This window comes from Schistocerca gregaria, unplaced genomic scaffold (assembly GCF_023897955.1).
Source record: "Schistocerca gregaria isolate iqSchGreg1 unplaced genomic scaffold, iqSchGreg1.2 ptg000414l, whole genome shotgun sequence".
In the NCBI taxonomy this organism is placed as follows: domain Eukaryota; kingdom Metazoa; phylum Arthropoda; class Insecta; order Orthoptera; family Acrididae; genus Schistocerca; species Schistocerca gregaria.
The window spans coordinates 2,215,138-2,232,080 of NW_026061847.1; the positions used below are offsets into that span (position 1 = coordinate 2,215,138).

Here is a 16,943-nt window from a genome sequence, read left to right on the forward strand (position 1 = left end):
AAGCACTATACTGACACACACCTATTTGGGAAGAAGCACTACACTGACTCACACTTATTTTTGTAGAAGCACTACACTGACACACACCTATTTGTGAAGAAGCACTACACTGACACACACTTATTTGGGAAGAAGCACTACACTGACACACAGTTATTTGGGAAGAAGCACTACACTGACACACACTAATTTGGGAAGAAGCACTACACTGACACACACTTATTTGCGAAGAAGCTCGACACTTACACACACTTACTTGGGAAGAAGCACTACACTGATACGCTCTTATTATGGAAGAAGCACTACACAGACACACACCTATTTGGGAAGAAGCACAACACTGACACACACCTATTTGGGAAGAAGCACTACACTGACACACACCTATTTGGGAAGAAGCACTACACTGACACACACCTATTTGGGAAGAAGCACTACACTGACACACACCTATTTGGGAAGAAGCACTACACTGACACACACCTATTTGGGAAGAAGCACTACACAGACACACAGATATTTGGAGAGAAGCACTACACTGACACACACTTATTTGGGAGGAAGCACTACACTGATACACACCTATTTGGGAAGAAGCACTACACTGACACACACCTATTTGGGAAGAAGCACTACACTGACACACACCTATTTGGGAAGAAGCAGTACACTGACACACACCTATTGGGGAAGAAGCACTACACTGACACACTCCTATTTGGGAAGAAGCACTACACTGACACACACCTATTTGGGAAGAAGCACTACACGGACACACACTTATTTGGGATAAGGACTACACAGACAAACACCTATTTGGGAAGAAGCACTATACTGACACACACCTATTTGGGAAGAAGCACTACACTGACTCACACTTATTTGGGAAGAATCACTACACTGACTCACACTTATTTGGGAAGAAGAACTACACTGACTCATACTTGTTTGCGAAGAAGCTCGACACTTACACACACTTATTTGGGAAGAAGCACTACACTGACTTACACTTATTTGCAAAGAAGCTCGACATTTACACACACTTATTGGGAAGAAGCACTACTCTGACACACACTTATTTGGGAAGAAGCACTACACTGGCACACACTTATTTGGGAAGAAGCACTACACAGACACACACCTATTTGGGAAGAAGCACTACACAGACACACACCTATTTGGGAATAAGCACTACACTGACACACACCTATTTGGGAAGAAGCACTACACTGACACGCACCTATTTGGGAAGAAGCACTACACAGACACACACCTATTTGGGAAGAAGCATTACATAGACACACACCTATTTGAAAAGAAGCACTACACTGACACACACCTATTTGGGAAGAAGCACTATACTGACTTACACTTATTTGCAAAGAAGCTCGACATTTACACACACTTATTGGGAATAAGCACTACACTGACACACACGTATTTGGGAAGAAGCACTACACTGACACACACTTATTTGGGAAGAAGCGCTACACAGACACACACCTATTTGGGAAGAAGCACTACACAGACACACACCTATTTGGGAAGAAGCACTACACTGACACACACCTATTTGGGAAGAAGCACTACACAGACACACACTTATTTGGGAAGAAGCACTACACTGACACACACCTATTTGGGAAGAAGCACTACACAGACACACACCTATTTGGGAAGAAGCATTACATAGACACACACCTTTTTGGCTGAAGCACTACACTGACACACATCTATTTGGGAAGAAGCACTACACTGTCACACAGCTATTTGGGAAGACGCACTACACTGACACACACCTATTTGGGAAGAAACACTACACACACACACACCTATTTTAGAAGAAGCACTACACTGACACACACCTATTTGGGAAGAAGCACCACACTGACACACACCTATTTGGGAAGAAGCACTACACTGACACACACGTCTTTGGGAAGAAGCTCTACACGGACACACACTTATTTAGGAAGAAGGACTACACTGACAAACACCTATATGGGAAGAAGCACTATACTGACACACACCTATTTGGGAAGAAGCACTACACTGATACACACTTATTTGGGAAGACGCACTACACTGACACACACCTATTTCGGAAGAAGCACTACACTGACACACACTAATTTGGGAAGAAGCACTACACTGACACACACTTATTTGCGAAGAAGCTCTACACTTACACACACTTACTTGGGAAGAAGCACTACACTGATACACACTTATTTGGGAAGAAGCACTACACTGACACACACCTATTTGCGAAGAAGCACTACACTGACACACACCTATTTGGGAAGAAGCACTACAATGACACACACCTATTTGGGAAGAAGCAGTACACTGACACACACCTATTTGGGAAGAAGCACTACACTGACACACTCCTATTTGGGAAGAAGCACTACACTGACACACACCTATTTGGGGACAAGCACTACACTGACACACACCTATTTGGGAAGAAGCAGTACAATGACACACACCTATTTGGGAAGAAGCAGTACACTGACACACACCTATTTGGGAAGAAGCACTACACTGACACACTCCTATTTGGGAAGAAGCACTACACTGACACACACCTATTTGGGGACAAGCACTACACTGACACACACCTATTTGGGGACAAGCACTACACTGACACACACCTATTTGGGGACAAACACTACACTGACACACACCTATTTGGGAAGAAGCACTACACTTACACACACTTATTTGGGAAGAAGCACGACACTGACACACACCTATTTGCGAAGAAGCTCGACACTTACACACACTTATCTGGGGAGAAGCACTACACTGACACACACTTACTTGGGAAGAAGCACTACACTGACACACACTTATTTGTTAAGAAGCACTACACTGACACACACCTATTTGGGAATAAGCACTACACAGACACACACCTATTTGGGAAGAAGCACTATACTGACACACACCTATTTGGGAAGAAGCACTACACTGACACACACTTATTTGGGAAGAAGCACTACACTGACACACACCTATTTGGGAAGAAGCATTACACTGACACACACCTATTTGGGAAGAAGCACTACACTGACACACACCTATTTGGGAAGAAGCACTACACAGACACACACCTATTTGGGAAGAAGCATTACATAGACACACACCTATTTGAAAAGAAGCACTACACTGACACACACCTATTTGGGAAGAAGCACTATACTGACTTACACTTATTTGCAAAGAAGCTCGACATTTACACACACTTATTGGGAATAAGCACTACACTGACACACACGTATTTGGGAAGAAGCACTACACTGACACACACTTATTTGGGAAGAAGCGCTACACAGACACACACCTATTTGGGAAGAAGCACTACACAGACACACACCTATTTGGGAAGAAGCACTACACTGACACACACCTATTTGGGAAGAAGCACTACACTGACACACACCTATTTGGGAAGAAGCACTACACAGACACACACTTATTTGGGAAGGAGCACTACACTGACACACACCTATTTGGGAAGAAGCACTACACAGACACACACCTATTTCGGAAGAAGCATTACATAGACACACACCTATTTGAAAAAAAGCACTACACTGACACACATCTATTTGGGAAGAAGCACTACACTGTCACACAGCTATTTGGGAAGACGCACTACACTGACACACACCTATTTGGGAAGAAACACTACACACACACACCTATTTTAGAAGAAGCACTACACTGACACACACCTATTTGGGAAGAAGCACCACACTGACACACACCTATTTGGGAAGAAGCACTACACTGACACACACGTCTTTGGGAAGAAGCTCTACACGGACACACACTTATTTAGGAAGAAGGACTACACTGACAAACACCTATATGGGAAGAAGCACTATACTGACACACACCTATTTGCGAAGAAGCTCGACACTTACACACACTTATCTGGGGAGAAGCACTAAACTGACACACACTTACTTGGGAAGAAGCACTACACTGACACACACTTATTTGGGAAGAAGCATTACACTGACACACACTTATTTCGGAAGAAGCACTACAGAGACACACACCTATTTGGGAAGAAGCACTACACTGACACACACCTATTTGGGAATAAGCACTACACTGACACACGCCTATTTGGGAATAAGCACTACACAGACACACACCTATTTGGGAAGAAGCACTACACAGACACACACTTATTTGGGAAGAAGCACTACACTGACACACACTTATTTGGGAAGAAGCACTACACTGACACACACTTATTGGGAAGAAGCACGACACAGACACACACCTATTTGGGAAGTAGCACTACACAGACACACACCTATTTGGGAAGTAGCACTACACAGACACACACCTATTTGGGAAGAAGCACTACACAGACACACACCTATTTGGGAAGAAGCACTACACAGACACACACCTATTTGGGAAGAAGCACTACACAGACACCCACTTATTTGGGAAGAAGCACTACACTGACACACACGTATTTGGGAAGAAGCACTACACTGACACACCCTTGTTTGGGAAGAAACACTACACAGACACACACCTATTTGGGAAGAAGCAACACACAGACACACACTTATTTGGGAAGAAGCACTAAACTGACACACACTTATTTGGGAAGAAGCACTACACTGACTCACACTTATTTGCGGAGAAGCTCGACACTTACACACACTTATTTGGGAAGATGCACTACACTGACTCACACTTATTTGGGAAGAAGCACTACACTGACACACACCTATTTTGGAAGAAGCACTACACTGACACACACGTATTTGGGAAGAAGCACTATACTGACACACACTTATTTATGATGAAGCACTACACTGACACACACCTATTTGGGAAGAACCACGACACTGACACACACCTATTTGCGAAGAAGCTCCACACTTACACACACTTATTTGGGAAGAAGCACTACACCGACACACACTTATTTTCGAAGAAGCACTACACTGACACACACTTATTTGTGAAGAATCACTACACTGACTCACACTTATTTGGGAAGAAGAACTACACTGACTCATACTTATTTGCGAAGAAGCTCGACACTTACACACACTTATTTGGGAAGAAGCACTATACTGACTTACACTTATTTGCAAAGAAGCCGACATTTACACACACTTATTGGGAATAAGCACTACACTGACACACACTTATTTGGGAAGAAGCACTACACTGACACACACTTATTTGGGAAGAAGCGCTACACAGACACACACCTATTTGGGAAGAAGCACTACACAGACACACACCTATTTGGGAAGAAGCATTACACAGACACACACCTATTTGGGAAGAAGCACTACACTGACACACACCTATTTGGGAAGAAGCACTACACTGACACACACTTATTTGGGAAGAAGCACTACACTGACACACACCTATTTGGGAAGAAGCATTACACTGTCACACACTTATTTCGGAAGAAGCACTACACAGACACACACCTATTTGGGAAGAAGCACTACACTGACACACACCTATTTGGGAATAAGCACTACACTGACACACGCCTATTTGGGAATAAGCACTACGCAGACACACACCTATTTGGGAAGAAGCACTACACAGACACACACTTATTTGGGAAGAAGCACTACACTGACACACACTTATTTGGGAAGAAGCACTACACTGACACACACTTATTTGAAAGAAGCACAACACAGACACACACCTATTTGGGAAGTAGCACTACACAGACACACACCTATTTGGGAAGTAGCACTACACAGACACACACCTATTTGGGAAGAAGCACTACACAGACACACACCTATTTGGGAAGAAGCACTACACAGACACACACCTATTTGGGAAGAAGCACTACACAGACACACACTTATTTGGGAAGAAGCACTACACTGACACACACGTATTTGGGAAGAAGCACTACACTGACACACACTTGTTTGGGAAGAAACACTACACAGACACACACCTATTTGGGAAGAAGCAACACACAGACACACACTTATTTGGGAAGAAGCACTACACTGACACACACTTATTTGGGAAGAAGCACTACACTGACTCACACTTATTTGCGAAGAAGCTCGACACTTACACACACTTATTTGGGAAGAAGCACTACACTGACTCACACTTATTTGGGAAGAAGCACTACACTGACACACACCTATTTTGGAAGAAGCACTACACTGACACACACGTATTTGGGAAGAAGCACTATACTGACACACACTTACTTATGATGAAGCACTACACTGACACACACCTATTTGGGAAGAACCACGACACTGACACACACCTATTTGCGAAGAAGCTCCACACTTACACACACTTATTTGGGAAGAAGCACTACACCGACACACACTTATTTTCGAAGAAGCACTACACTGACACACACTTATTTGTGAAGAATCACTACACTGACTCACACTTATTTGGGAAGAAGAACTACACTGACTCATACTTATTTGCGAAGAAGCTCGACACTTACACACACTTATTTGGGAAGAAGCACTACACTGACTTACACTTATTTGCAAAGAAGCTCGACATTTACACACACTTATTGGGAAGAAGCACTACATAGACACACACCTATTTGAAAAGAAGCACTACACTGACACACACTTACTTGGGAAGAAGCACTACACTGACACACACCTATTTGGGAAGATGCACTACACTGACACACATCTATTTGGGAAGAAGCACTGCACAGACACACACTTATTTGGGAAGAAGCACTGCACAGACACATACTTATTTGGGAAGAAGCACTACACTGACACACCTATTTGGGAAGAAGCACTACACAGACACACACCTATTTGGGAAGAAGCATTACATAGACACACACCTATTTGAACAGAAGCTCTACACTGACACACACCTATTTGGGAAGAAGCACTATACCGACTTACACTTATTTGCAAAGAAGCTCGACATTTACACACACTTATTGGGAATAAGCACTACACTGACACACACTTATTTGGGAAGAAGCACTACACTGGCACACATTTATTTGGGAAGAAGCGCTACACAGACACACACCAATTTGGGAAGAAGCACTACACAGACACACACCAATTTGGGAAGAAGCACTACACTGACACACACCTATTTGGGAAGAAGCACTACACAGACACACACTTATTTGGGAAGAAGCACTACACTGACACACACCTATTAGGAAGAAGCACTACAAAGACACACACCTATTTGGGAAGAAGCATTACATAGACACACACCTATTTGAAAAGAAGCACTACACTGACACACACCTATTTGGGAAGAAGCACTACACTGACACACAGCTATTTGGGAAGACGCACTACACTGACACACACCTATTTGGGAAGAAGCACTACACACACACACACACACACACCTATTTTAGAAGAAGCACTACACTGACACACACCTATTTGGGAAGAAGCACCACACTGACACACACCTATTTGGGAAGAAGCACTACACTGACACACACCTATTTGGGAAGAAGCACTACACTGACACACACCTATTTGGAAAGAAGCACTACACAGACACACACCTATTTGGGAAGAAGCACTACACTGACACACACCTATTTGGGAAGAAGCACTACACTGACACACACCTATTTGGGAAGAAGCACTACACTGACACACACCTATTTGGAAAGAAGCACTACACAGACACACACCTATTTGGGAAGAAGCATTACATAGACACACACCTATTTGAAAAGAAGCACTACACTGACACACACCTATTTGGGAAGAAGCACTATACTGACTTACACTTATTTGCAAAGAAGCTCGACATTTACACACACTTATTGGGAATAAGCACTACACTGACACACACTTATTTGGGAAGAAGCACTACACTGACACACACTTATTTGGGAAGAAGCGCTACACAGACACACACCTATTTGGGAAGAAGCACTACACAGACACACACCTATTTGGGAAGAAGCACTACACTGACACACACCTATTTGGGAAGAAGCACTACACTGACACACACCTATTTGGGAAGAAGCACTACACAGACACACACTTATTTGGGAAGAAGCACTACACTGACACACACCTATTTGGGAAGAAGCACTACACAGACACACACCTATTTGGGAAGAAGCATTACATAGACGCACACCTATTTGAAAAAAAGCACTACACTGACACACATCTATTTGGGAAGAAGCACTACACTGACACACAGCTATTTGGGAAGACGCACTACACTGACACACACCTATTTGGGAAGAAACACTACACACACACACACCTATTTTAGAAGAAGCACTACACTGACACACACCTATTTGGGAAGAAGCACTACACAGACACACACCTATTTGGGAAGAAGCACTACACTGACACACACCTATTTGGGAAGAAGCTCGACACTTACACACACTTATCTGGGGAGAAGCACTACACTGACACACACTTACTTGGGAAGAAGCACTACACTGACACACATTTATTTGGGAAGAAGCATTACACAGACACACACCTATTTGGGAAGAAGCACTACATAGACACACACCTATTTGTTAAGAAGCACTACACTGACACACACCTATTTGGGGACAAGCACTACACTGACACACACTTATTTGGGAAGAAGCACTACACTGATACACACCGATTTGGGAAGAAGCACTACACTGACACACACCTATTTGGGAAGAAGCACTACAATAACACACACCTATTTGGGAAGAAGCAGTACACTGACACACACCTATTTGGGAAGAAGCACTACACTGACACTCTCCTATTTGGGAAGAAGCACAACACTGACACACACCTATTTGGGGACAAGCACTACACTGACACACACCTATTTGGGGACAAGCACTACACTGACACACACCTATTTGGGGACAATCACTACACTGACACACACCTATTTGGGAAGAAGCACTACACTTACACACACTTATTTGGGAAGAAGCACGACACTGACACACACCTATTTGCGAAGAAGCTCGACACTTACACACACTTATCTGGGGAGAAGCACTACACTGACACACACTTACTTGGGAAGAAGCACTACACTGACACACATTTATTTGGGAAGAAGCATTACACAGACACACACCTATTTGGGAAGAAGCACTACATAGACACACACCTATTTGTTAAGAAGCACTACACTGACACACACCTATTTGGGAATAAGCACTACACAGACACACACCTATTTGGGAAGAAGCACTGTACTGACACACACCTATTTGGGAAGAAGCACTACATTGACACACACTTATTTGTGAAGAAGCACTACACTGACACACACCTATTTGGGAAGAAGCATTACACTGACACACACTTATTTCGGAAGAAGCACTACACAGACACACACCTATTTGGGAAGAAGCACTACACTGACACACACCTATTTGGGAATAAGCACTACACTGAGACACGCCTATTTGGGAATAAGCACTACGCAGACACACACCTATTTGGGAAGAAGCACTACACAGACACACACTTATTTGGGAAGAAGCACTACACTGACACACACGTATTTGGGAAGAAGCACTACACTGACACACACTTGTTTGGGAAGAAACACTACACAGACACACACCTATTTGGGAAGAAGCAACACACAGACACACACTTATTTGGGAAGAAGCACTACACTGACACACACTTATTTGGGAAGAAGCACTACACTGACTCACACTTATTTGCGAAGAAGCTCGACACTTACACACACTTATTTGGGAAGAAGCACTACACTGACTCACACTTATTTGGGAAGAAGCACTACACTGACACACACCTATTTTGGAAGAAGCACTGCACTGACACACACGTATTTGGGAAGAAGCACTATACTGACACACACTTACTTATGATGAAGCACTACACTGACACACACCTATTTGGGAAGAACCACGACACTGACACACACCTATTTGCGAAGAAGCTCCACACTTACACACACTTATTTGGAAAGATGCACTACACCGACACACACATATTTTCGAAGAAGCACTACACTGACACACACGTATTTGTGAAGAATCACTACACTGACTCACACTTATTTGGGAAGAAGAACTACACTGACTCATACTTATTTGCGAAGAAGCTCGACACTTACACACACTTATTTGGGAAGAAGCACTACACTGACTTACACTTATTTGCAAAGAAGCTCGACATTTACACACACTTATTGGGAAGAAGCACTACACTGACACACAATTATTTGGGAAGAAGCACAACACTGACACACACTTATTTCGGAAGAAGTGCTACGCAGACACACACCTATTTGGGAAGAAGCACTACACAGACACACACCTATTTGGGAAGAAGCACTACACTGACACACACCTATTTGGGAAGAAGCACTGCACATACACACACTTATTTGGGAAGAAGCACTACACTGACACACCTATTTGGGAAGAAGCACTACACAGACACACACCTATTTGGGAAGAAGCATTACATAGACACACACCTATTTGGGAAGAAGCACTACACAGACACACACCTATTTGGGAAGAAGCATTACATAGACACACACCTATATGAAAAGAAGCTCTACACTGACACACACCTATTTGGGAAGAAGCACTATACTGACTTACACATATTTGCAAAGAAGCTCGACATTTACACACACTAATTGGGAATAAGCACTACACTGACACACACTTATTTGGGAAGAAGCACTACACTGACACACATTTATTTGGGAAGAAGCGCTACAGAGACACACACCTATTTGGGAAGAAGCACTACACAGACACACACCAATTTGGGAAGAAGCACTACACAGACACACTCCAATTTGGGAAGAAGCACTACACTGACACACTCCTATTTGGGAAGAAGCACTACACAGACACACACTCATTTGGGAAGAAGCACTACACTGACACACACCTATTTGGGAAGAAGCACTACACAGACACACACCTATTTGGGAAGAAGCATTACATAGACACACACCTGTTTGAAAAGAAGCACTACACTGACACACACCTATTTGGGAAGAAGCACTACACTGACACACAGCTATTTGGCAAGACGCACTACACTGACACACACCTATTTGGGAAGAAGCACTACACACACACACACACACACACACATTTTAGAAGAAGCACTACGCTGACACACACCTATTTGGGAAGAAGCACCACACTGACACACACCTATTTGGGAAGAAGCACTACACTGACACACACCTATTTGGGAAGAAGCACTACACGGACACACACTTATTTGGGAAGAAGGACTACACAGACAAACACCTATTTGGGAAGAAGCACTATACTGACACACACCTATTTGGGAAGAAGCACTACACTGACACACACTTACTTTTGAAGAAGCACTACACTGACACACACCTATTTGGGAAGAAGCACTACACTGACACACACTTATTTGTGAAGAAGCACTACACTGACACACACTTATTTGGGAAGAAGCACTACACTGACACACTTATTTGGGAAGAAGCACTACACTGACACACACTTATTTACGAAGAAGCTCGACACTTACACACACTTACTTGGGAAGAAGCACTACACTGATACGCTCTTATTTGGGAAGAAGCACTACACAGACACACACCTATTTGGGAAGAAGCACTACACAGACACACACCTATTTGGGAAGAAGCACAACACTCACACACACCTATTTGGGAAGAAGCACTACACTGACACACACCTATTTGGGAAGAAGCACTACACTGACACACACCTATTTGGGAAGAAGCACTACACTGACACACACCTATTTGGGAAGAAGCACTACACAGACACACATATATTTGGGAAGAAGCACTACACTGACACGCACTTATTTGGGAAGAAGCACTACACTGATACACACCTATTTGGGAAGAAGCACTACACTGATACACACCTATTTGGGAAGAAGCACTACACTGACACACACCTATTTGGGAAGAAGCACTACACTGACACACACCTATTTGGGAAGATGCAGTACAATGACACACACCTATTGGGCAAGAAGCACTACACTGACACACTCCTATTTGGGAAGAAGCACTACACTGACACACACCTATTTGGGGACAAGCACTTCACTGACACACACCTATTTGGGGACAAGCACTACACTGACACACACCTATTTGGGGACAATCACTACACTGACACACACCTATTTGGGAAGAAGCACTACACTTACACACACTTATTTGGGAAGAAGCACGACACTGACACACACCTATTTGCAAAGAAGCTTGACACTTACACACACTTATCTGGGGAGAAGCACTACACTGACACACACTTACTTGGGAAGAAGCACTACACTGACACACACTTATTTGGGAAGAAGCACTACACAGACACACACCTATTTGGGAAGAAGCACTACACAGACACACACCTATTTGTTAAGAAGCACTACACTGGCACACACCTATTTGGGAATAAGCACTACACAGACACTCACCTATTTGGTAAGAAGCACTACACAGACACACACTTATTTGGGAAGAAGCACTACACTGACACACACTTATTTGGGAAGAAGCACTACACTGACACACACTTATTTGGGAAGAAGCACTACACTGACACACACTTATTTGGGAAGAAGCACTACACTGACACACACCTATTTGGGAAGAAGCACTACACTTACACACACTTATTTGGGAAGAAGCACTACACCGACACACACTTATTTTGGAAGAAGCACTACACAGACACACACTTATTTGGGAAGATGCACTACACTTACACACATCTATTTGGGAAGAAGCACTACACTGACACACACCTATTTGGGAAGAAGCACTACACTGACACACACCTATTTGGGAAGAAGCACTACACACACACACACCTATTTTAGAAGAAGCACTACACTGACACACACCTATGTGGGAAGAAGCACCACACTGACACACACCTATTTGGGAAGAAGCACTACACTGACACACACCTATTTGGGAAGAAGCACTACACTGACACACACTTATTTGGGAAGAAGCACTACATTGACACACACTTATTTGGGAAGAAGCGCTACACAGACACACACCTATTTGGGAAGCAGGACTACACAGACACACAGCTATTTGGGAAGAAGCACTACACTGACACACACCTATTTGGGAAGAAGCACTACACTGACACACACCTATTTGGGAAGAAGCAGTACACTGACACACACCTATTTGGGAAGAAGCAGTACACTGACACACACCTATTTGGGAAGATGCACTACACTTACACACATCTATTTGGGAAGAAGCACTACACTGACACACACCTATTTGGGAAGAAGCACTACACTGACACACACCTATTTGGGAAGAAGCACTACACAGACACACACTTATTTGGGAAGAAGCACTACACTGACACACACCTATTTGGGAAGAAGCACTACACAGACACACACCTATTTGGGAAGAAGCATTACATAGACACACACCTATTTGAAAAGAAGCACTACACTGACACACACTTATTTGGGATGAAACACTACACTGACACACACTTATTTGGGAAGAAGCGCTACACAGACACACACCTATTTGGGAAGAAGCACTACACTGACACACACCTATTTGGGAAGAAGCACTACACAGACACACACTTATTTGGGAAGAAGCACTACACTGACACACACCTATTTGGGAAGAAGCACTACACAGACACACACCTATTTGGGAAGAAGCATTACACAGACCCACACCTATTTGAAAAGAAGCACTACACTGACACACACCTATTTGGGAAGAAGCACTACACTGACACACACCTATTTGGGAAGATGCACTACACTGACACACACCTATTTGGGAAGAAGCACTACACTGACACACACCTATTTGGGAAGAAGCACTACACACACACACACACACACACACCTATTTTAGAAGAAGCACTACACTGACACACACCTATTTGGGAAGAAGCACTACACCGACACACACTTATTTTGGACGAAGCACTACACTGACACACACTTATTTGGGAGATATCACTACACTGATTCACACTTATTTGGGAAGAAGAACTACACTGACTCATACTTATTTGCGAAGAAGCTCGACATTTACACACACTTATTGGGAAGAAGCACTACACTGACACACACTTATTTGGGAAGAAGCACTTCACTGACACACACTTATTTGTTAAGAAGCGCTACACAGACACACACCTATTTGGGAAGAAGCACTACACAGACACACACCCATTTGGGAAGAAGCACTACACTGACACACACCTATTTGGGAAGAAGCACTACATAGACACGCACTTATTTGGGAAGAAGCACTACACTGACACACACATATTTGGGAAGAAGCACTCCACTGACACACACCAATTTAGGAAGATGCACTACACTGACACACATCTATTTGGGAAGAAGCACTGCACAGACACACACTTATTGGGAATAAGCACTACACTGACACACACTTATTTGGGAAGAAGCACTACACTGACACACATTTATTTGGGAAGAAGCGCTACACAGACACACACCTATTTGGGAAGAAGCACTACACAGACACACGCCAATTTGGGAAGAAGCACTACACTGACACACACCTATTTGGGATGAAGCACTACACAGACACACACCTATTTGGGAAGAAGCATTACATAGACACACACCTATTTGAAAAGAAGCACTACACTGACACACACCTATTTGGGAATAAGCACTACACTGACACACAACTATTTGGGAAGACGTACTACACTGACACACACTTATTTGGGAAGAAGCACTACACACACACACACACACCTATTTTAGAAGAAGCACTACACTGACACACACCTATTTGGGAAGAAGCACCACACTGACACACACCTATTTGGGAAGAAGCACTACACTGACACACACCTATTTGGGAAGAAGCACTACACAGACACAAACCAATTTGGGAAGAAGCACTACACTGACACACGCCTATTTGGGATGAAGCACTACACACACACACACACACACACACACCTATTTTAGAAGAAGCACTACACTGACACACACCTATTTGGGAAGAAGCACCACACTGACACACACCTATTTGGGAAGAAGCACTACACTGACACACACCTATTTGGGAAAAAGCACTACACGGACACACACTTATTTGGGAAGAAGGACTACACAGACAAACACCTATTTGGGAAGAAGCACTATACTGACACACACCTATTTGGGAAGAAGTACCACACTGACACACTCCTATTTGGGAAGAAGCACTACACTGACACACAGCTATTTGGTAAGACGCACTACACTGACACACACCTATTTGGGAAGAAGCACTACACACACACACACACACACACACACACCTATTTTAGAAGAAGCACCACACTGACACACACCTATTTGTGAAGAAGCACTACACTGACACACACTTATTTGGGAAGAAGCACTACACTGACACACAGTTATTTGGGAAGAAGCACTACACTGACACACACTTATTTGGGAAGAAGCACTACACTGACACACACTTATTTGCGAAGAAGCTCGACACTTACACACACTTACTTGCTAAGAAGCACAACACTGATACGCTCTTATTATGGAAGAAGCACTACACAGACACACACCTATTTGGGAAGAGGCACAACACTGACACACACCTATTTGGGAATAAGCACTACACTGACACACACCTATTTGGGAAGAAGCACTACACTGACACACACCTATTTGGGAAGAAGCACTACACTGACACACACCTATTTGGGAAGAAGCACTACACTGACACACACCTATTTGGGAAGAAGCACTACACAGACACACAGATATTTGGGAAGAAGCACTACACTGACACACACTTATTTGGGAGGAAGCACTACACTGATACACACCTATTTGGGAAGAAGCACTACACTGACACACACCTATTTGGGAAGAAGCACTACACTGACACACACCTATTTGGGAAGAAGCAGTACACTGACACACACCTATTGGGGAAGAAGCAGTACACTGACACACTCCTATTTGGGAAGAAGCACTACACTGACACACACCTATTTGGGAAGAAGCACTACACGGACACACACTTATTTGGGAAGAAGGACTACACAGACAAACACTTATTTGGGAAGAAGCACTATACTGACACACACCTATTTGGGAAGAAGCACTACACTGACTCACACTTATTTGGGAAGAAGCACTACACTGACTCACAATTATTTGCGAAGAAGCTCGACACTTACACACACTTATTTGGGAAGAAGCACTACACTGACACACACTTATTTGGGAAGAAGCGCTACGCAGACACACACCTATTTGGGAAGAAGCACTACACAGACACACACCTATTTGGGAAGAAGCACTACACTGACACGCACCTATTTGGGAAGAAGCACTACACTGACACACACCTATTTGGGAAGAAGCACTACACTGACACACACCTATTTGGGAAGAAGCACTACACAGACACACACCTATTTGGGAAGAAGCATTACATAGACACACACCTATTTGAAAAGAAGCACTACACTGACACACACCTATTTGGGAAGAAGCACTATACTGACTTACACTTATTTGCAAAGAAGCTCCACATTTACACACACTTATTGGGAATAAGCACTACACTGACACACACTTATTTGGGAAGAAGCACTACACTGACACACACTTATTTGGGAAGAAGCGCTACACAGACACACACCTATTTGGGAAGAAGCACTACACAGACACACACCTATTTGGGAAGAAGCACTACACTGACGCACACCTATTTGGGAAGAAGCACTACACTGACACACACCTATTTGGGAAGAAGCACTACACAGACACACACTTATTTGGGAAGAAGCACTACACTGACACACACCTATTTGGGAAGAAGCACTACACAGACACACACCTATTTTGGAAGAAGCATTACATAGACGC

General features: G+C 43.5%; 1 protein-coding gene across 1 annotated transcript in view; it reads right to left on the bottom strand.

Annotated features, from left to right (window-relative positions):
• LOC126311356 (balbiani ring protein 3-like) overlaps window positions 1-942 on the bottom strand; it is a 56,553-nt gene extending 55,611 nt beyond the window's left edge. The window contains exon 1 of the mRNA XM_049992219.1: window positions 910-942. Coding sequence (XP_049848176.1) covers window positions 910-942 — 33 coding nt within the window. The remainder of the gene's footprint in view (window positions 1-909) is intronic.
• Between the last annotated feature and the right edge of the window lie 16,001 nt (window positions 943-16,943).